Raw genomic sequence first — 24,187 nt, 5'->3', positions numbered from 1 at the left:
CTGCTGCCACCAGCGTCTCAAAGTGTCCCATTGGAGTCCATTCATATGCACGTTACCCGTGTGCTATGTCTGGCATTGGACATTATGCTAACACAAAAACAAACAAAAATTTTATAACACAACTATTATATTATTACTATACAATAAATTATACACTCTTAAAAGTAGGTGTACATTTAAGAAATCTACCATGCCTGACTGCGTAAAGAAGTGTAAGTCACGTGCTCTAAGTCGTCTCAAAATCCTCGCTGTAAAATTGAAAATTAGAATACTTATAAATTACATATGTAAATTTTTGGTACCTTAATATTTATCACTGTTACACTTGGAGACCTTAGGCTGTTGGACCATTTGTTACAACAAACTCCACCCCATCCCCATTTGCAATAAAGAGAAAAGAAAATCCTTACATTTTATGTCGGTAAAATATGTACTCCCTAACATTTTCATTTGATGAAATGCATTCTGTGCATTTGATAACGTGACACTTTTATGCTTTAAGTTTTCTTTAGAGAACTATGACAGAGCAAATGTTTAACAGCTCATGTTTTACGTTTTCTAACGACAGCTTGCCCGAAAGTAAGATTTATTCTAAATCTAGATCGCAACGTTTCCTATCTCTATCAACAGTCTCACAGGACTGTTTAGGAACTGTGCCAGTGTGAAATAATGTAGGCTCGTGTTACAAACGTCGGATATCATTTTTAAAACTATGCAAGGAACAACGCTGCTCTTGTAAAAATACCAGGCGATTCTGAATGCAAAACTCCCTAACTTGGGAAATATCCAGTGAACATAACCATGAACACATTAATGAATACATTAAAGAGATCATGTAGTGCATTACATTTACTTCAAACCTAGAAATATACCCGTGTTTCAATTAATCTCACTTTTATCTACTTTTGAAAGGTATTTGGGTGCCTTTTTGGATTTATGCTTATCCAAATTTAAATATTCATGACCAAAACTGTGATGTCAGGTAAACAAATCTTGGGCAAGTTCGGGCGCGAACTGCAGTTCAACAACTTCTTAACAGAGCCTGAAAGTAAGAGGTCACGCAGCGAGCTTCCGGAATCCTTGCGGGTCCTCCTAAAGGGGATTTCTACATGGGTCATCCTATCATATCCTATAATTTTGGGAAGAATGATTTCTAATTGAAACCACCCCAAGAAACACTCATGTCGGAATTTCCCCCTTGTCTTCCTCAAGTAATATTTAGCGAAAGTCACCTGGAGATGGGTAAAAAACGAATTTCATCAACGAACTTTTGCTTCCGGCAGTATCGTTCCTAGGTCTCCGCTCATGCTCGTTTATTTTCATTTCCCGTGCTTACGTGGAAACGAGAGTGTACAAGATTTACCTACCTGCAGTCGATGGGTTCCAGATTCTGTTGAGTTGACGTGACACAATTCTTGTCAGCAAAGGTTAGCTTATACATCAAAATCTTTCGTAAAAGCATGTTATTGCTTTAAGTTTATTTCCTTATAAATTTCAAAATCCTTAAGATATTTAGGTTGTTTTTATTTTGGCTTTTACCCAAAAGACTACCATGATCTGTAATTCCGTAATACGGGTGATTCACAATAGTACGCCCCCAAGAGCTTGACACTTGTTGGCCAATCCCAACGCGCGACTTCTGTCGACCCTTTCCAAACGCGCTTTGGGTTGACAGATTTTGTGTATTGTGATTGGCCAACGCGTTGCAACCTCTTGGAGGCGCACTATTGTGAAATGCCCGTATAGTTCATATGCGTACGAAACCACCGAACTGCACTGTTCTCCATGTATTTTAGATTTTCAGAAGTGAAGTCTCTTTTAGGTCAGGTCATTTTTCATTTTCCATAAATTGATATGCTAGCGAATATAAGAGTAGAGTTTTTAAGAAGTAACTGAACGAAAAAATATGACAAATTCTGAAATTTCCTATCTAAGGGTTCCGGAAGTGCGCCATCAGGATTCACCTTTCAGGCTCTATTGCTTAAATATACGCAACATTAGTATGGTCACACACGAACTAACCAAGTTTTATTTATGTGCGTTATCGTTGGTTGCAACTCTCGCTGTGTTCAGGGTTGATGAAATTCCGTACAATTATTTTCTTGTAACTGGTTCGCTTGTACTGATAAATGAAATCGGGTACTTATAACCTGTGGCATGACCAGGACCTGGTTCCAAAAAATGGTCAAAACTATGCATTCTTTGGGCTACTTGGTCGAACTACGGTTCGAACTAGTCGTACTCGAACTTGCTCCTTAATGTTGCCAGTGCAACAAATCAGTATTTGTGCACCAAAACAAAAACTGTTGCAGTTTCAGATATTACTTTTAGCTAAATCTACTTTTCTTTAGTGATTTATATCTGTTGGAGTACATGGCAACAAGCCAACAAGCAACACTTTCCCGAAAATGCTTTTAATTAGCAGATTAATAGGCTTAACCATTTGAAAAAACCTATACTGGGAGCAAGTCTTTCCCAACTGACATCACAGCACTGCACCCTCAGTTGTATAGGAAAAAATGACAGTTTTTAATGTTTAAAAAGTCAGCGTTTCAATATACATGTATTTAATGTAAAAAGGATGTCAATTTGTTATAAATGAGTATAAAGTTGGACAGAAAGTGTCTGTAAGGAAATGTCATCACCTCAACACTTTAAACTGAGATCTTTAGGGCGTATAATTTCATACTTCTGGGGCGTATTTTCGTGACCCTTAAACCAGAAACGTTTTTGAGACGTCAAAGCAAAAAGCAGTAACATGTTCAAGCTGGCCCACAAAAACGAAGAACAGGAAACCGTGAAGTCATCTGACATTGAAAAAAAAATCAAGAAAGCAAACGATTTTCTCGACGAACGTCATTTTCACTCAATATTCGTCATATTTCTGCTGCTCTCTAAAATGTGGATGCCATTCTAAAAAATAACTTATAAAATATACATGCGACCTAAGATGTTAGAGGTCGTGTACAGACCCTTGGGTCTAACATTGGGTGTATTCCCTTATGAACATGTACAATGAAAATTCTGAAATATGAACTCAGTCTCTTTAAAGTTTTCAGCTCATGCAAATACGGGTAATTTCTGCAGCACATCCTGTCTGTTCAGACTCTTTAAAGCAGCTACCAACACGCTGACAACAGCACCCTCTCTATCCGACCATACCGTCAACATGCGGTGAACAGGTAAATCATCATCGGAAGTTTTGATGAAATGCACGATGTCTTTGTCTGAGAATCCTAGCTCATGAGCAAGTCCCCTCCAATCTCGCCTATCCAGCCGTGAGATTCCAAGTAGAGACTCCACTTCGGAACGTGTCGTTGTGGATAAATCTCGGTATAAAGTGGTACTCGGAACTGTTCGGCGTAAAATATAAAGTACTTCAACTTAAGGTCATCTAGAATAGAACTTCTATTCTATCACCTTATAAAACTATTCTTACTTACTACTGCATCCATAAGAATTTATTATTTTTATGAAAAACGCACACGTGAAATTAATGTTGCGCCCAGGACGGTTCCGAAGTATCTCCGCCTGGGGAATGAGGAGTTAGCACTCTATAAGAGCCGGGGCGGAATTCGCCCTCCCAACATTTTCCGATATCGTCGCAGTGCATGATCTTCAAGCGCCACTCTTGCGGAAATCTTTTTTACATATACACAATAACAATGACTGCAATAATTGTGTGGGTTTTTTTTGGTTTAAATTTTGTATTTTTGTTTTGGGTTTTGTGTTTTTAGCCGAAACGAAGACACACACTAGTCAGTGCCCACTTTATGGCTAGATGCTTTTTTGACAACCCAAGAGCTGGTAAGTTTATGACAATATTTTCTGGAGTCTGTGAATACCAGATTGTCTTGCCACTGCCCGGCAATGCTCCTCTCAAGAAGTCACAGGATACATACATTGTACATTCCCATGAGCTGTCCTGTTGGTTTGTCACTTCTTAGTGACTGAATCAAACACTTTGCACAGCAGTCACGTGACAAACGTGGCTTTATATGACATGCTAATTGAACACAAGCAGTTCTTTTTACTGGGACAGATATGAAAAGGGGAACTCCGAATCAATGCTGAAGGGTAGATAGGGTCTTTCAGCAGTTGCCCAACCACTGTCAAATGGAATTGTGGGAGGGATAAGACGCCATCTTCACATAGCAGCAATGTTCATATACATGTAGTTATTGATGTGTATAACTGGGCAACTGAGCGCTGGTGACTGAGGGGCTCTGGTGAGAAAGGGCGCTTGTTGGAAATTACCAGGGAGACAAATAACCCCTTTCCATCGATATGCCATTGACGGAGGCACAAGTGAATTTTAAAGAATAAATAACGTAGACCTCTGCTGAAATTGTCTGCCTGCATTTCCAAAATTTATCGGCGAATTCGAACGACCAATCCGCGGCTTTTAAGAGGCGTGCGCTCGTTTGGCACTTTACCGCCTTGTTAACAATAAAATTGGACCCATAATACGCGCACTCAGCGTACCCGTATCCGCTATTTTGGCAATTTCACGGCTCAAATTAAAGATCGGGTAAACTGTTCTGAACGAAATAACCGAACACTGTAAACAGGGTTCCTTTATTAATAGGTGAGAGTTCCTTTCAAACTGCACCTAAACCTACTTTAAGCACGACAACCACTAAATCCGGTTCGAATCCAAGAGTATACTTATAAGTAGGGCATTGTGGTGGCAAATGTATATTATATCCAAAGACATTGACACTCCCTCTTGATATACTTACCGGTCATAAGAGGCGTTTGGTCAGTCGGTTGCCTGCTTGGGGCTAAACTAGGGGGCAAATCTGCAGATTTCTTAATAGAATGCGCTCCTGCACTGGACACATCGATGTCAGCTTTAGATGGAGATCCTAAAGGTGACCTGCAGAGATCGACATAGGACATTTTACATACACAGGTTTAATTCAAGTATTATTCAAATGACCATTTGGCCTATTTGTTCTTTATACAGGAAGGTAGTAATATCATTCGTCAAATAAGTACAGTATTGGTCCGGGGGATCACTTTAATACCAAACAAAAGGGCGGGGTAGTGACCATTTCCAAATATCCTTATTGGCGATAGGATCAAGTTCAATGTTACAGAAAAATTAATATCGAGGCAGATGTAAGTACATGCATGCACATGTACTTAGCCTTACCTTGTTTGCTTTGCATGAGAACGCAGCTTTACTTTTCTGAAAGACCATCTCTTGAAGATCACATAACCCAGGAGACCGATTACTACGAAAGCTAAGATGGCGCAGTAGATGGGCACAATGCTGGGAGGTCTGCTGTTTATTACGTGGGCAACAGTGTCTGGGGTTTCGCTGCTATGTTGGTATGCTGTGGTTGTTGACATCACTGTATCTGTGTCATAAGTGCAAGAAAAGGTTTTATTACACGAAGCTAGTTCGGAGAGAACCTTCATATTGTCATTTATATATTTTACTTCTTATATCGTGGACTAGTTTTTAAGCATATTTTCATATGCTCGTTAAAGTTTGTTTTATTATAAATTTGTCAGAAAATAAGAGTCTACCATGATGGAAATAAAACACTTTATCACAAAAAACATAATAGCAAAAGTGTGTAAAACGTAGGCATCACACAATAAACGAACAAGGCATTAAGAACAAATCGATGCTGCCACGTTCAATCCGAAAAACTTAATCCAATCGTTAATGACAGCTGCTGTCAATTTTGTCTGAATCTTTATCGGTGGATTAAAGTAACTGTCTCATCTCTTTATAATTCAAAGAAACGGGACTTTTTTATTTCTTTTTTTTTTCTTATGTGATGTCGAGGCATGGGAAATCACTGTTTGCTGCACAAAATCACTTTTTTGAAAGTAAGACAATGAATGAAATGTACGGGGAGCAGCACTGCTTCTAATTATGCAAAAACTCATTCAAATGGCAGAGGCTTGTTTAGGCCCTTTCAATCTAACCACAGAGCATAGACACATCCAACCGCTCAACAAAGTACAGCTTGAGTCACACAGCATGACAGGAATTTTGACATTAATTATTAATGGTATTAGCACCTGAGCAAACCGTGTCAGAAAACCTTGTGCACATTTCCAAGACAACAGTGCCTTCAAGGCAAGTACTGCAAGGCACACAACCCTTGGTGGCGCTCGTCAAGTCAGAGTATGTCCCATTGGCACAGGACTCGCACTCGGTGTTGTGCTGAGTGGCGCATTTAACGGTAGCACCGAATCCTGGAGGGCACGTATTACACTGGCTACAAGATCCATCTGCCGTATGGTAGTAGTTCCTCCGGCATTCACAAAGGGTATCATGGGTGATATTGCAGGAGTGCCTGACAAACTCATTTCTAGCACATCTTTTGCAGGGCATGCAGCCAGCTGTATGGCTGGGCTCGGGCGAAAAGGTTATATCGGCGTAACAGTGCATGCAGATAGTGTTGTTAAAGGCTGAGCAACGGGACTGGACGCCCCATCCAGGAGGGCATTGCAGACAACAATCACCAGTAGAAGTGGTCTCTTTGCTAGGACATTCAGGTGACGGAAGCGGAGTACACTCAGCCTGTAAAAGATTGAATCGAATAAACATTAGAAAATTTTCGTTAGATTTCATATACGTGTGACGCCCATTTGTATTTGAGTTATTTTTTTTTACTAAGTGATTGGGTAACTTTATTATTAGGTGATTGGGCTTACCCAGTCACTTTTTGGAATTAATACGATTCTTGCTTTTCGTCGTCGTCCAATAATTCTCTGAGCCTTTTTTTTCAATATGGTGGAAAGCATAAACTTGAAAGATGGTATAGGCATCATCCTGATCCCGAGGTGTATAGGTGCTGTATGATATGAGGCGCCCTTTCTTAGTACAAAAAATTAAACGAAAATAATATATATGTGACGAAACTAATATATGTAGGACGAAAGTGAAATAAATCTAAAACGAAACGAAGAAGTGCATACAGGACAAAGCTAATACATAAAGTAGGAAACCAATATATTAATAGGACAAAAGTACATTTAAAGGACGAAGGTGATTGTATATTGGACGAAAACTAATAAATATACAACAAAGCTCATATATAAACGACGAAACTAATAGAAAACGAAAATAAAATATAGGACAAAACCAATATAATTATATAGGACGAAATTAATGTATATAGAATGAAACTAATATAAATAGAACGAAACTAAAAAATATAGAATGAAACTAAAAAAATAATAGAACTAATAAAAGTAGAACGGAACATTAGAACGAAACTAATATAGAACGGAACTAATAAATATAGAACGGAATTTATAAATATAGAACGAAACTAATATAGAACGGAACTTATAAATAAGACGAAGCGCCGCCACCTCGACGCCAGACCAGTTGTGATATAGACCAAAATGTAAGAACGAAAACGTAAACATTTATAAGACTAAGCGCCATTTAGCAACCGGTCTTGCCGCGAGTGCGCGCCATTCCCGACACGGAAAGAGATACACGGACAACAGTTGATGCCCCTTTGCACAAACCATTATTTGACTTGTCTGAAAAAAACTGTTTTCTAAGTAAATGCTTCGGAATTTTCATCGCTAAATTTCACTTTTGGGATATGTAAAATCACTTTATGACGGCTGTTGTAACATTTTAAGGGAAAATTAGTGTTGTATGTAACTCTTATGGAACTCTTTCTCCGACACTTTTGATGATAATTACGGACGTCGGACGGTGGACTAGGACGTCACTTGTCGTAGAGATTTGTCAAAACGAGAGCTGTGATCCTGAACCATGGCTCGAGAGTTGAAAAATGTGAACGTATGCCCCTATGAAAAGTCGTTGACAACCTCCTCCAAACCCTGCTTTCAATGCAATGTGGCAAAGGGCCTAGGCCTACTGCTACGAGTGCCAGTGTTAATAGCGTAATGCCTGACACTTACAGCGGTGCCCCTGGCACTGGAGCCCGACTGTCAACAACGTGGTCAATCACAATCGGCATGATCAGCAACCGGAAACGTAACAGTGTGGCCTAACCATGATGCGGTGCTTCTCAATGTTGTTCTGTATGGTCCTAACATTTCGGAGCATTATTGAGAAAGCTCCGCATCACTTGAAAACAATTGAAAAAGCTCTGCATCATGGTTAGGAGCGACGTCCGCGAACCAGTCGGTAAATGGCACTTCGTCTTATATATTTTACGTTTTCGTTCTATATTTTACGTTTTCGTTCTATATATTTTACATATTGGTCTATATCACAACCGGTCTGGCGTCGAGGTGGCGGCGCTTCGTCTTCTTTATTAGTTTCGTTCTACATTTGTTAGTTTAGTTCTATATTTATTTCGTTCGTTCCATATTTATTAGATTCGTCCTATATACCTTAGTTTCATCCTTTACATATTAGTTTCATCCTATATGGCCTATATTGGAATTGCCCTACAAAGTATTGTTCGTTCTAGATTTATTAGTTTCGTCGTTTTATATGAGTTTTGTCATATTTTTATTAGATTTCGTCCTATATGAAGTACCTTTGTCCTTCAAATGTAAAACTTGTTCGATATACAGATTGGTTTCGTACTTTATGTATTAATTTTGTTGTATATATACTTTTTTCGTCCATCATAAATGCTATAAATGCCCTTGGAAAACAGTGCAAAATTGAACCGGAAGGGGTTTGTGCGTGATGTGCGCACAACGGTCTGTAAGCCTATTCCATTCATTGGGTGCGTTCGATTAGCTTCCCTGAAAACACCAGTGTTACACTCAAGGGAAGCCTCAAAATGAGGCTTATCGAACGCTGCAGTGTGTTTTCCAAGGAATTCTGGGAAAAAGGTCAAGTCACCGCCACGTTCCATCAGGTACGTCATGCACGAACAGTCCATCCGTGACGTCATTACACTCGGGCAGCCTGCAGAGACCCGCTCGCCAGCCGGGGTAGTAGTGGCTGACACCAGGGCAGGCACGAACATCACGTGATGGCTAAACGAACGCTCTCGTGTAAGTTTGACTTACACGTGTAAGCTAATCGAACGCACCCAGAAAAGGGGGGTGTTACAATATCCAGCGTTTCCATTCTCTACAAGGATTATTGAAGAACTTGTTCTGTTTTTCAATATGCACACCATCCCTTTGTTTCATGGAGGTCCTGTAAAAGGATTCCTATTTCAGCTTCTCGATCCAGCTATGGATCCAGCACGCGAACGCGTTTATAATGCACACACTGCGCTGTGATGTCCTCAAATCAACACGCCTAAACCCTGCATAATAATTATTTAATTTGTAAAACTCCCGCCTTCAACACCTCACCCTCAAACTGTAGTCGTTTATTAAAAGGAAATCCTTCCCTTCAACAAGAACCTTTTTCCACAACGTTATAAAAAACGAGTGATGCGTCCCATTGAAATTTTGTCCATTGCTTTAGGCCTATAGTAAAAAAATTCTTCACCTTCGATCAAAACTTACAGCGCGTGGAGATGCAGCACGCACAACCGACCGCCGCACACAAACGCGTGTGCGGGCAACGCGTTGACAAGTTGGCACGGCGCGGTCAAAAAGGATTTGCAGGTAAATAAAATATCTCTCCCGAAGACAAGTTTCATCTCGAAAATTAACTTTTCTGATACAAGTGAAAGTCCCATATAAGAAATATATCATACAGGTTTAAACACTCCGAGTCACGGTTGAAATAAATTATCAATAAAAATTTTTGCCAGCTGTTCGTGGATCGTGGTCCATCTTTACACAGCTAAGAAACAAGGGATCTGCATGTCATCGCAGCACAATACTGAATGAGAGGACTTTGAACGTAGGGGGCGCTTGTCGCACAACACGCTTCAGTCCCTACCTGTACCTGCACTGAACAATCCCATGTGTTATTAAACTGCACGCCGAACCGCTCCACGTACGCATTGCGAGGAAGTTGGACTACACTAGGCCAATTGCCTACTTGATTTCAAATCTAGGCTTTGGCAGGAGGGCAGCTATCCGCCCCGAGTTGAAGTGCACCCCCAATCCGCAAAAGAAACACAGATGGTAGTAAGTTTTCCAAGCGGGTTCTTGCAAGCGTTTATTAAGGAATAAAATCGTTACGCATGCTCAGCGTCAAACGCGCCACTGATCTCCATTATAAACGCGTGCCATGTGGTGAGTATAAAAAACACCCCCACTTTTGTTCCGTTGCAGCTGATAGAGGCTGCTTAACGCAATGGGAACGAATTTGCTGGTACTGCACTTACTTTTAAGAGTTGCGTTCACTCGTTCCCATCGCCCTTAATGGACGCTTGGGAGGGCATAATACGCCTCCCACAAAGTTTAGTGAGAGACACTGCTCCTAACTACAGACGTGCGATGCTCTGTGCAGCAGCTGCTGTGGGGTACCGGTACTTGCTGCCCAACTTCGTGCATTTTTAGCCAGTGTGCTTTCGTGATTCGATTGTTGCGCACGTTAGACGTGTATACGTGCACGTTCGATATTGTTAAATTCAACATTGTCCAATGAATAGGCTTAAGGCCGGTTTATATTTCAGTTGAATGCGAAAACGAAGCGATTATGAGGTTATGAAAAATTTGCAGCGAAATTTCGCCCGAGTTGAAATGTGTTCAACTTTTGCGAATTCGCTACGCCAATGTTTGATCTGGCCTTCACAATTCCGTGATCGCTTTTACGCTGAGTATGAACTGGCCTTTACTCGATAAAAACTACGCCACCTTGAAATAGCGTAGTTGCCTTTCCTAGTACGGTACCCCATGAAGGCCCTTGGAAAGAGTGAAAGAGTTACGCTTGTTTGGTCATCTTGGCACTCCTTAAAAAGCACACGTAACCAAAAGACAAATCCACGGTATGTGCAATAATGTCTGGGTTTTTAGATATGCAAAACATTTGTGTGGGCAGTTTGACGTGGTGGCATACTCTGCCAGAACGCAAAATAATTCTGTGGTTGGTGAGTACCTCATTTAAACAGCTGATGTAGTTAGTCAAACAGGCTGACAACCAGTCAAGGTTGACGATTCCTGCGCAACATGCAGGGATTTGTTTTGTTGAAGTGCTTAATTTTCACTTTTCTGTAACATGTGCATCAAATTAAATAAGACAAAAAAGGCAACTTGACACCGACTTACAGGTATAAACATGGGTATGTAATTCCATCGACATCCGTAACTTCCAATGGTCACAGTTTATTGTATAAGGCGAGTATGTTGTACACACAGTCACAGATGTTTGGGGGCATTCGTTGAAGTTTACGAGCAGAGTTCGTTCTATCCCTTGATACTCAGGGATTATGATACCTTACCAAGAATGCAACCATAGTAAATCACATCCAAAAACCAGGACTCGCGGTCTACCGTACAGGTTTACACGGATTACGATGCTTAAAAGGTTAAATTGTCATTTGCACGCTTTTGCACAACAAATTAATCTCACGATCGGAGAGTTTCTTCATGCCAGGATTTGGACATGAACCGGACAAAAGCACAAAGCAACTATTCAGTCACAAACGCATGGGTTCAGCACTATTGACTATGCCTTGAGACGATTTGGCCTTGTATACGCAGACGTTGGTTGAATGACCAGCAGTTAAGCTCAATTAAAGTCGGTATTAAAAAGGAAATATACTCCGGCTCTTGTCAAGGATACACCAAACTGACACTTTGCTGGATTTTTCATTCGAGTGAATAGTGTAAATCATCAAGAACATAGAAGGCTTATTTTCAGCACAACAGCTAGTGGAACTCGGGTGCAATTTCTAAGGGAACCCGGGGTACACACATGTTCTTTCAGGGGAACTAAAACCAGAAATACTGGGCTCCTCGAACTATATTGTGTACATACAAGATTGTAAATGGGGTGGGGGACGGACCGATGCACGGCCCCCCGCAGGGGGTGGCCTACCCCACCCCATAGTTACGCCATGTGTGGTAGCTCAACACTTTGACATAGAGCCTACCAGACAGAAAATTCAACACCTCGTGTCTTCAGACATGATTTTACAGAAAAAAGATTTAGTCCCAATATGGGTTCAAATTATAGATTTGTGATTTCTGTTTTACCAAGCCCCCCCCCATCACTTCAATCTTGGATTTCTAACAGAACTCGTTGTACGTAGAAATGATTCCATGAGTAACAATTTACCTGATTATGACACCACCCAGACAGCAGGCTATACCTTCAATTACATTGCTTTTGTTTTGTGTGGTATTCTCACGTTTATAGCGCAAAATATTTCGTACATTAAACCTAATCCAAGTATTTGTAGTTAAGGATGCAATTGTTCAGTTTAGACAAAAATGATGCCAGAGTTTGATGAATCATAGAAGAAGGAAACCGTTTGAAACAGAAATGTACGGCTGCATTCTATTCTTAACATCGAATGTGAGTTAAAATATGAACATTCGCTAAAACTAAAGTCTTATTTGACGTTTTCCCGTGGCCTTCGACTAGTTCTGTTAGGAATTATTTTTCCCCTACAAATTGGCATTTTAAATTTCTATATAGCATTCAAATATTGTGAATGGGTAATGAATTAATTTAGCCAATCGAACCACAATTTGACAGCAAGGGTGTTTTCAATCGAAGAGGCTGGTTCGACACACACATCATGAAAGCACGGCACAGGAAGTAATATGCAGTCTATTCCTGACCAATCATCTAGTATTAATTTTCAGTTGAAATATTTCGATTGCACATAAGGCATTATTTTGAAAAACAAGACATGATTTTGAAAAGCCATCTCTACTCTAGCACTTTGGCGGTGTTCTCATTAAAGCAAAACTGAAGATATAGTGAAATTATGGTGGAGTTCAATCATCCCTGTTTTTTAATGATTTCTTTGACAGATTTGTCTGAGTTCATCTAAGATTGCTGAAAAACACTTTCAAAACATGCCCCCTAAAATAATGTTGGGACAAGCACAGTCGAAATGAATACCACGTGAAAGGGATTTATTAATGTCTGTAGAGCGAACGACATGCAAGGGAGCCCGCTACCTGATATGGTGCCCAATTCCCGGACATCCGGGTAGTCCTTTGGATCTGGACTAAGTTTCAACACACTCAAGATTTGCCCACTATTTTCCCTTTTCCCGACTATAAAGTAATGAGACGTAGTTGAATTAATAGGTTTAAAGCCCTAAACAAAGACGTTTGGCAACACTTCTTGAGGAAACTTGGGAAACTCAACTTGAGCAAAGTGAAGGGACTCTAAAATCGTAGTGCTGCATCCGCCAGTGGTAGGTTTTAAATATTTTAACTCTCTGACCCGCCGGTCGTACTCCACCGGACTTTCCAAAAAGGGGGAAAATGGGACGATATGACAGAAAATGACCATAAAGTCTGTATCCCAGTACACACTGCTCACACTTTTGCCGACTCGGTCATTTTGTGAGCATGCGTTCATAATGATTTATCAGGGAAGAGGTCCATATTACCATCAGTTCATTTGCATTTACACGTTTACCACAGCGTCATTTACTTAAGGCTGTAAATAAGAAAATTGCCAAATATCCAACTTTGTGCAATCATTACAGCAAATGCATAGTTAATGTATGTGGGTGAGTGTGTATCCGCGCCGCCGGCATCGTATTAGAGGAACACTTTTCAGGAAACTTTGTGCTGACAAATAGGAAATAAATTGAAATCAAGGGCGTAGACCGCGGCCAAATTCCCCACAATCCGCTTTTTCAATTCTTCACTGTCGTTAGATTTCAGGAATATTGGACTCATCGTAATCTTCCACTTCTTGGCTCAGGCCTTCGCCTGTTGTTAAAAACAGAAACTTGTGAAGAACGTACGTCAGTCTGGGTACTGGTCCCCATGTAAAGTTTGTGGACAGCAACCAGTCTTAAGCAGCTTTCCGGTAGTGTTTTCCCTAGTCGAACAAAATGAAGGGTGATCTGCAGTTAAGTTTAATGGGCTTGGCCTTTTCAGCGCGGCTTCAAAGAGGGGCAGTTTGATTTTACTGAATAATTCAGGCATATGTTAGCGTAACTCTTCCGCAATGAAGAATATTGCACTTCCTTTTGATTTAAGGCTTCCTGTGTTTTAACATACTGGAACAATAGGCGTTCATTCCTGAGACTAGCATCACAAGTGGAAAAACAAGATAACCTTATGTAATGTTTCACGCTCGACTAATACCGTTTCACGGTGAAAAGTCAACTATGGACGTTTTTCCCCCGGCTCAAGCACCGTATTGGCACGGCGTATAGGCCATACATGCATGACACATGGTTTCTCCCAGGAGATCTTCACACAATGAGCGGTGGATGCATAACACAACCCAAGAACTATGAACTTCGCATGCATGATCCGGAGTTAAATTCTGGTAATTTTCAAAACTGCACTGATAAAAGAATTCCGTCGTCATGATTCACAGTCATGATCAAATTTGCATTTGTAATGGGTCACGAAAACCATGCAGTCTTATGATCATTCTTCCATTTCAACACGGAACGAAAGCATGATGACCTGAGGGAACGAGTTTCGATTCCGCACCCTTCAGTAGCATCTCGGATCTCCGACACTCGGACATCAGTGCTTATTATAGAGGCCAATATATGATTTTTATTTTAAAAATGCTCAACTTAAATCTCTTGATTTTAATCACAATTTGTTTGATATTGTGATACACCAATAGCTAAATTTGCTTGTTTTGGAAAAGATAGTAATGCCAACTCAACCCAAATTTTTGGGGAAAAAATTCTGATTCAAATAAAATCTAGTTTAAAATTTTAAAAATCCGACTTTCATTTCTTTTTTTGTAAAAAAACGCTAACCCATGGGTAATTACAGTGTGTTTGGCTGATTTCCTCACATTACTTAATAGTAAACATTAATCTTTCGTTTATTTGGGGCCGGTACATGTAATCTGTATCGATGCACCGCAGCGCAGCAGAAGTTAGAAAAACACCGATATAAGATTGATAGTATTGAAAAGTTGGACCGTTATTAGACACCTCCAAACAAAACTGTTTGTCACATGTTCCATTCCATCACAAAATAATTGTGTCATGCTAGACCTCTTAGCATCAATGGGGAATAAGAAAAGCCAACCGATTCAATTCCACAGTGCAGTGTAATGGCGGTCGTTTTTTTGATGGAATATCGGAGGAAAATAAAAGTGGTCCATTTACGCATGACTCATTGCCTTTAATGTCCCGCATCACCTTGATCATAAAATATCAACCGCAAATACAATTCCTGTCGGTGCTAAAGCCTTGTTCTCGTGAATTTTCTGGGGAGAGAGACCGCTCCGAAGACCGCCTTCATCAATGGGTGATTAAACAACCGCCATCTTTCATTGGAAGCCGCAGCGAGGATTTCATTACGGCTGTGACCGGCATACGCACTACAATCTCTTTGATGTCGCCGCTATCTATTTAACTCATTCATTTTTCATCGGAGCGAGCGGTACGGCAAATGAAATTGGCGGAGAGATGGATAGAGTTGACCAATGTATAACGGAGATGGGGATGTCATAATAAATGGAGATTAAATAGAGAACAGACAGAGAAAAGCTGCAAGAAAATGAGACGAGATATAAGTTGAGAGGTAAGCAGAATGGAAGAAAATGAAAGCTACAGAACGTAGACGCCAGACATTTTTAATAATACATACGACATACTTTGTAGTGCTGGATGGGAATATTTAAATACTGGCTACAACTGCAGTTGGAATATGGACTTTTACCGTGTACTTACATGGATGGCCAGTTTTGCAGAAATATACACCTTGATTGTGTCAGAATTTGCATCCAAATGTATATGTACATGCTCCAATACATGTAAAGGGGTAACATTTGGTATTTCAAAGCTGCGTAGGGTTTTTCTTTCTTACATTTTGTGAATTCTTCTTTTGTTTCAGTTACTAGAAAATAAATGAAATCGCCTATGACGTAAAAGGAGGCCCATTGGGCCCATTGCACAAATTCAGTGTAATTTGATTGTTGATGGGTTTGATAAGTTTTCTTCTTGTCTTTTATCCTTGGTGGGGGCACTGCACAGCTCAATGGCGTATCCAGCGGGGGGGGGCGACTTACCCCCCTCAACTGATTTTTTTTAACAAAGAATACTTCATGGTATGAAAGAAAGTAATTGGTATATTTATTTATCAAACATTTAACAATAAAAACCCTAAGAAAACAACACTCCAGCAGATAAAAGCAAGGATGTCAGGACCGTGAGTAAGGCTTTTGATTTGTCTCCCCTAAAATCATGTTGAATGAGCCCACAAAGCTGCATTCGCGTTGAATCCCCCCCCCACACACCCAAGTGTGTATTTGCCTGCAACTGGGGACCCCCTGTTGTTCCTCTTTTGTTTGTACTTTAACTTTTTACAAGACCACCCGTATGTTTTGTACACAGTTGTCCATCGGGGACCTTCTGTCAATCGGGGACCTTATTGTCCTCTATTGTTCAAGGTCCCCAATTGAATGCAGAAACAAACTCACACACTTCCACACACAAAGCGGGATACGCCGCTGGTTAAGCTGTTTTATCGGAGATATAACTAAACAAAGGACACCTAGATTATTGTGCGGCACAGAATCAACATATTTATGAAATAATTCATCTCCACGCTTTTAATATGTCTAACTCCTTCAAAAAGATATCCTAATACGTCTGAGGATATGCCTATTTGGAAGGGCCGATGTGATGCGTGAATTAAAGTTGATGGACGGACCGAGGGCAGATGTTGCAATAAACCGGATTACTGACAAAAATCGCAGCCTTCAAAGCACTGGCAGCTGCTCTGAATGCTATGCGGAATTTATCTGAATGGGAATACCGATTCAGCTTTAGTTCCACCAACCATGAGGATAAGAATTTTAAAATGTACTACGTGTAGGCAAGTAGCAAATGGGCATTGGCAGATCAGGCGAGGGGCAAAAGAGAGGTAATTTGTAAAAAAATGACTATGTAAGTTCATTTCCTTTCTTCCAGCCTCACTCCTCAAATGGACCATAAAAGGGAACATAACGAAATTCCCATATCAATTGAAGCACGAAACAATTACCGCATCCCCCCCAATTATGTTTTGGATCCGCCCATAGGGGAAGGCGTATTTTGCTCCCCATGCCCAGTGACATTCTGCTAACTGGCTGATCTGGGGGCGGGGCAACGGGGTTCTAAATTCAGCAGTTCAGCATTGAACAGTTCTACTTTCTAAGACAAGCTGTGTTCGAAGATGAAATGTATAGCTTCTTCTTGTTCAAAATTTGTAGAAGAGAAATTTTGACCACATTTCCGATTCGCACTTCGACATTTTTGAGGGTTTGTCAAAAATCATGGGAGCGAGAAAAATGGCAAAAATTTCGGGCGATAGGTCGCTCACTTTGTGGGGTTCTAAATATGTTTTTCATATTCAACAGTCATATAAACATTTGCCTCTATTGTCTGTTTATTCTAATAACTTTTAGAGTTTGCCTTTTTTAAAATTGGCCCAAAACAGGGGCGGATCCAAGGGCGTGGGGGCGCAGGCCCCCTTTTTTCCCCTCAGAAAATTAAATAAATAAATTTTAAGAAGAAAAAAGGGAGGAGAAAAGAGAGGGGTCACACTGCCTGAAATTGCACAGCAGAGCGCCTAAAATCCAAAATGGCTCCGCGGACTCAACGACGTATGGACATTTACCATTACTGTTTTGGTTCAGCCCCCCCCCCCATCAGGAAACTCCGGTTTGTGCATTCCTTGCTCTTTGGTTTATGCATACCAGTGAGAAAGGAAATGCGCTTGGCAGTGATGATTCTTAACCCTAGAGTTATGATACTTTCAACGCTGTTTAAAGCATTTTGGTGGCCTTTTTTAATCAGAAACTTCAAAATATGTGGGTATTGTGGTGTGGGCTGTGTTCGAGTTATATAGGTAGTTTTGTACATAAAAGCCTTTTAACCACTGACGTACGTACATGAAGCGCTGGTCTGGTGCACACGTGACACAATCAGCGCTCACTCTTTGTGCACGTGCATTCCGCGTGTACACGTACATGTACGTGGTGGTGCAGCATCCCGAACATTTCCTTAGAGCGGTAGCTGATGCGTAGTTTGCAGATCTGTCGTCTTTTCTGATGTTCCTCGTCAAAAAATTTGTTTTTCTGTTTCATATACTCACAGGAAAAAGATTGTACAAATTGAAGGTAATAATCTCGTTTGATAAAAATCTAGGGGAGACTTATCTGACGTTTAGAATAATGTGCTGCTTCATAATTATGTACCAAAAAGAGCCCAGTTCACGGTCCGTTGGGAATGTGCGCTATACCATTTGTTATTAAGTGTTCTCTTTCACGGGTGCCCGGGTAGCTGATGTTGAAATAAAACGAGTACCCGGTTCCAAAAATACCCGTAAATGCAAACCCCACCCCAGAAACTTGTTTCTGGATCCGCCCATGATCCCGTCATTCATTTTAAATTCGTCTAAAAAGTGCATGGCATGTCATTTCCCATGATAAATTTTCAAATCTTCCACCACACATCAGTTTAAGTTCAACAACAGACTCCTCAACTGTCTGCTATTTTGTTGTTTATCACTAAATTTCCTGCACATTTCAAGCTTTTTAAGTTTGAATTTATAAACGTTTAATTCTAATTCCTCACTATAATATATGACCTTTGACATTTTCCCCTTCATTCTATGCCACTTGGTTTCCCTGGACTAGGGTACCGATTGCCAATATCTTTAACCTGAAAAGGCACGGCTGCGCATATCAAAGGGGGATATTTTCATTTAGCACTTAGTACCAGTATATATCATTTTATTGTTTTAAAAGGTACGTGAAATTCATTAAAAAACTCTGTGACTGATATCTCTGGTAACTGTACCGACATTTACACGCAAGTGATTTTTTTGTCAACCAATGGGTCGGCTAAAAACTGTGACTGTGAGGTAGCAAAAGACAGGTTTGCATTTGCAAAGGTTTAAAAGTCGAGAGGAACCGTGCTGATTTATTTGACGAGCATTACCATGGACACAATGGAGTTGAATTTGTGCATACAGAAGTGCAAAACGTCTCCTGTCATACGCAGCAAGGTATGAGACGGAGAGAACCCCCTGCTTTGTGTTGGTCATTGTCTCGCAGGAATCTGGGGAATTCCTTTCAGACATCTTGGGGGATGTGTTAAGTAACAATAGTCTGGAATGTGTATAGGGATTGGACATGTTGGGGGGGTGCCCCTCGGTCTCATTTCTTGCTGGGTATATCTCCTGTCCCACACCTCTGTCAGGTTGACTACACAAGGAAAGGCTTGGACTGGTCCGCCGCTTTTTTCTTTCTTTCATTTGGCGAGCAGACTACGTAAGTACCGCGCTAGTAAAACTCAGGTTAACTCAGTTTCTTCGGTACGCGGCGCGCGTGGATTTGGTTCCACGGTAGTGTCAAAAAACAGCTCAATTGCTCAGGTACCTGCAATGTATGAGCAGGGACGGATCTAGCTTTCCGGAAACTGGGATTTAGTGGGTGTACTGAAGGGATGTCCTGCTAAGGGCGGGAATCGATGTAATAGATGGATAGATGGACGGCGCAATCCTCGTCCAGGATTTTTTTGGGGGGTACCTCTACTCATTTTCCCTCATTTCACTGGAAGTTCCATTTAGTCTGCGGCTGAACGGCGGGGTTGCAAACCCCCGCTAGATCCGCCTCTGCTGAGGCACAGCAACACAAGGAAATATCTAAGGAAACCACCCGAAATATCAAGCAGATAAGTTGAGCATATTGCGCACCACAACAGTGAAACTCGGCAAAGTTCTTATTTTTGAACAAGTGTATATAGAGTCAATCAAGTCCAGAGAGATCCCGTCGAAAAACCATTCCACTCGACGCTCATAAAACTTTTGAAAGGCTGGGAATCAGTAAAAATCGCCGGTAGCATATCCTGTCCACGCGGTAGCCATTTTGAAAAAGGCTTATGTAAATTTAAAATTCTTGACAGACCTAAGGATCTCCCCTTTTACAAGATCTCCCTTTTTACAAAATGGGAGATGTTGCCAAACCCCCCCTTTTTTACACAGAAACGTGTAAAAAGGGGATTCGCATAAAATATATCCCCCTTTTTACACAATCAAGCAACCAATCAATCAAATACCACCCAACCCCAAAACAAAAAATAAACAAACTCCCCAACAACCCAACACTAAAACACCCCAGCAAATTAACAAACAAAAACCCAATTAGGTAATCCCATACGGCTCCGAGATGGGATGAGAATTTTCTAAAACAAACTTTGTTGATGTATACCTGCTCTTGTGTATTTGCACATACCATGTTATTTTGTTATTCACCCGTAAAGACAAACGGCCGTTTCTTTGCATTTTATTCCTGAATGATGCCTTGAAATATGATTTCTAAAATGAGTTGCTTTGGCACTCATTATTCAGCAATCCAATTCATGATGTGCCCTCTAATTCCCGTCTTTCCATCTGCAATTCTAGGCTGCCAACCTATAAATTTCGGGAATAAAATAAATTAAATACTGTAAATGCTCATTTGAATTATTAGCATCTACTTATAATATCGTGTCAGGCCTTATTGTTAAAGCCATTGGAATATCTTTACCTAGTGTTTAGGAAATACATGTGCTTGCGCATACAAACCCATCAGTTGTTAACAACCGATATAGGCCTACACCATCGCTCTCTGCTTTGAAAATAAGAACATTTGTTAAATGCGGAGCCAATTAAACTACAAGCTGCATATCACTTTCACAGACCGCCAGCAACTGCTGTGAACAAAATTTAAGTTACACGTGTTACTTTTTATACAACCATGACCTGACAGTGCATGTACGCATTGCCACAAGGTTAAAAAACAAATTTGGAAGGTCAACGTGAAGTCACCTTGGCATAATCGAAACGCCGTCGGGCCTGCCTGATGAAAAGCCCTAAAGTTCAATATCGGACAAGCTAACATAAGTGTAAGTTCCTCCGCTCGCTTACAGCTAAATCAACACTGACAGGTGCTAGTAGGAGCTCATTGGAAAAAAATTCAGGGACACAGCTCCAGTTAGCAATGGCTACAGTTTCAATTTTGCGCCGACATGGTGTCCCGCATGTATGCCACTTGGTGTATCGCTTATTTTTAGGACTCCGCGGAGACTTTAGGAACACTACAGTCGGCTGCGACTGAAATCTAATGCGTGTAGTTAAAATGTAAGGCGACATCAACATCACGAAGCCATTGCAATTATCATTGCACGTTTCGTTTTAATGGAAATAATTATATTTGTTATGCACCTCTGTCCAGGTGATCAGGGTTGTCAAAAAAGATATTAGACCTAAAATGTGTCTACGAGCTAGGCTTTTTGCCATTCAGTCCTCAGTCCTGAAATTTGTGATTATAGTTAAATTTCATTTACTTCTGAACCAAGCAAACTACTGATCATTTCCAATCAACCCGATTTTGGCTTCTGACCAAAATTGAGAAGGAAGGTACATCCTTAGGAAAAAACTTCAAAGTATGAGGAATACACGATGACTACAGACGCGTATAGAACAGAAAGGGAGATCACAAGTAGAAAATACAATTGAGGTATGCCCCACGTATGGCTTATATCTATTTATACATCTCAAATTACAGATCGGGATACTAATTGACTGTTTAATAAAAAGGCAGAATTGAAACTCACCCTGGACCTTCATCACGGATGCTGAAAGACTCTCCCTTAGATGCACTTAGGCCCCTACGGATTTGTAATTTCTTTATTTTCTATTCTATACAATAAACGCACATTATCTCCATTTGTGCTGAAAAGCTCATCCTTTGACGTCATTTTATAGAAATATCTACCTGTGAACGAAACTCTTCCTTCCGTGAAATAATTTTCACATACTTATTCACACAGAAAAATACGAATATGATGGTTAACGTTGAATAAAAACAATGCACGAATCTCACAAAATGCTTGCCAAATTCAATAAATTGAAAGCCGACACAAATGCCGCTTGAGTGTCCGCACGAATGTGAATGCTCATGTTCTTTCTAATTCCGACCATTCACTCTTTGAATAACAAGATTATGCAATCGCATAGTATTAAACTGAATGATCATTTTGCTATTTGAACGGCAATATAGATCATCAAACAATGTCGTGCTGAATTGAATGTTACTGTCACTGATTTGCATGAAAGACGACGAATTCGACCGGTAAAACCTATGTGTCCTAGCTTTAAACTGACCATCCCAGCTTCTTAGTTTATCGTGAAGGTATCATTGTATGATATCGTAAGGTTTTCTTCAGAAATTCAAGCGATCTGGTGAAAAAACAGTATAACATTTCATTCACAGAGAAAAACATATAAAATAGTGCATAAATTGGTTGAAAAGCACGTTTAGAACGTTTAGAAGACATTACTCGAATTCTTGTCCAATCTCCTTCAAAGCCTGAACATCAGAAAGATAATTTAAACACTGCAAAAACTGTAGTATTAATTCAACATACTGGGTAGACTACCTCAGAGTGAGTGTAGTCCTCTGATAACACTGAGGTTGTGGAATGAACACCAATTTAACACCAACGTTGTTATTTGTTTCAGTTAAAGGTTGATATGGCCACATTATAGACATTTACCAACATAAAGCTGGCTGTGCTGTGATATCTATGTCACCATTATTCAAAATATGTGACACAAACTCGGCGCTTGGGCACTTTATCTTTTTTACTTTAACCGAAGTTGACAAAATCTGACTGAGGACATTATTTTGAGATGAAGGAGCACAAAGGCAAGAAACTGGACGACTCAGATTCTCGTTCAGTTATAACAATTGTTCACGTGTTACAGTTCCCAGCATGACCACCTGATCTTCTCTCGTTCACTAAGCCCTACCCATGTTCACTTCCCCTCTTCAACACTGTTGACATCAGTGATGCATGTTGTCCATGGCCCGTCTCATCACGACACTGCATCGAGTCGCAATATGCTCATGCATCACGCACTGGCGCTTGTTCATATGTACTAGATGTTGCGAGTGGAGTGCTGAATATTTTCCCTCCAAAAGACGCCAAGGAAATTAATGGTGCATGACATCCCATATCATTTATCGTTTACTTGATGGTGATACTTTTGGGGATGATGAGGGTATAACTTTCCCCTTATTAATTTTAGTGAAGTCAGATTACTCCTTTAAACAACCTCAACATACACAGCACACCTTATGTTCAAAAGATAAAACGTGCTTTTCCCCATTTAAAAGTGCATGAAGAAATCTCTTGTTAACTAGACAAGTTTTCATCTTGATATCAAGACTGATTATGCACTGTATGTCCAGTGCTTTACGAAAAATGCTTGCTCCGATGGTTTTGAACCCAAGAAAAGCACAGGTAAAAAAGATATATGCCAACTGTAAATAAGTACTACGGCAATCAAGACAACGTCCATAAAATACTCATTTTTCAACCACCGGGATCATAGTGTGCCGGTAATCGTCACTAGAGCAATGGACAAAAACGGAAGGTCATAGAAAAGTGATTTCTGTCACTCCTGTAAGACCGGAGTGGCCTAATTCTTTGTTATATTCCACCCTTCCTCCATGATTCTATAAACATTTGTTATTTCCGGATGACGCGTCGACAGTAGGCTACGTTTAACAAGTTCTAAACACGGGTTTTGATCCGTTTGTCGTTAAAATTGTAATCTCAACACTAGTAAATATGAACCGAAAACAGTAATCCAAAAGCATGCCTAACTACGGAGGAATAAAAACACGCAAACACTCACCAGGTACCGGTAGGTCAGCCAATTTACTACTGCGAAGCAAATTAAAACAGCCTTCTTGCGTAGAAACATATCCAACTGTATGACGGTTGTATTATTACACGGACATGTGGAAAAGTTCAGCTAAAATGAACTCGTCGTGTTCACAGCACCGGTTTACTTTTCTCACCAATCTCTAAGCTCAGCCTGAGCTGTGTCAAAATACGAATGTACGTTCAAAATGGAAGTTACCGGAGTGATGACAGAGATCAACACTCACTTAAAACATAATGATGTCCCAGGGATACAGTTTCATATGACTTGGACAGTCAGGACGATTGCTGTGACGGTTGCCGATGTAAACGCCTGCTGCACTCCCGGGGCGCATTTACAGGCGCTTCCGTGCATAAACGAGACCGGTCGACACTGCTGTTTCAGAGGGGAAGAGTTTAGAGTCGTAAAAAACCAAAGGCAGCAGTCGTAAAACATCGACCTGCGCTTGTACTGAACGCGTGAACGACTGTTGGCTGACTTCGCTAAAAGC

At 40.5% G+C, this 24,187-nt stretch overlaps 1 protein-coding gene across 2 annotated transcripts; it reads right to left on the bottom strand.

Annotated features, from left to right (window-relative positions):
• Positions 1 to 109: 109 nt before the first annotated feature.
• On the bottom strand, positions 110 to 24,187 carry LOC110986889 (tumor necrosis factor receptor superfamily member 16-like). Of its 2 annotated transcripts, none has more exons than XM_022249173.2 (5): positions 23,668 to 24,187; positions 6,043 to 6,547; positions 5,159 to 5,366; positions 4,743 to 4,879; positions 110 to 3,353 (listed from the first exon to the last, which is right to left on the bottom strand). In XM_022249173.2, exons 1-5 carry the CDS (start codon positions 23,734 to 23,736, stop codon positions 3,061 to 3,063), a joined length of 1,212 nt encoding a protein of 403 aa, XP_022104865.1. In that variant the 5' UTR covers positions 23,737 to 24,187; the 3' UTR covers positions 110 to 3,060. The 2 variants fall into 2 exon arrangements, with proteins under 2 accessions (XP_022104865.1, XP_086990896.1); XM_087134770.1 differs by lacking the exon at positions 23,668 to 24,187 and adding an exon at positions 6,682 to 6,822.

Source organism: Acanthaster planci, linkage group LG03 (genome assembly GCF_054643075.1).
Source record: "Acanthaster planci isolate LZ-2023a linkage group LG03, COTS_SCS, whole genome shotgun sequence".
Lineage (NCBI taxonomy): Eukaryota > Metazoa > Echinodermata > Asteroidea > Valvatida > Acanthasteridae > Acanthaster > Acanthaster planci.
The sequence above is the reverse complement of the archived record's forward strand: the minus strand, read 5'-3'. Positions and strand labels throughout refer to the sequence as shown.

Bases quoted from the DNA above. Each gene is read 5' to 3' on its own strand.
- LOC110986889 (XM_087134770.1), bottom strand. From the start codon at position 6,798: ATGATGCCTATACCATCTTTCAAGTTTATGCTTTCCACCATATTGAAA. The intron at 6,548-6,681 runs GTAAGCCCAATC...AATCTTTTACAG, and splicing joins TAATTCCAAAAAGTGACTGG to GCTGAGTGTACTCCGCTTCC. The intron at 3,354-4,742 runs GTAAGTATATCA...TACGCCGAACAG, and splicing joins CCAAACGCCTCTTATGACCG to TTCCGAGTACCACTTTATAC.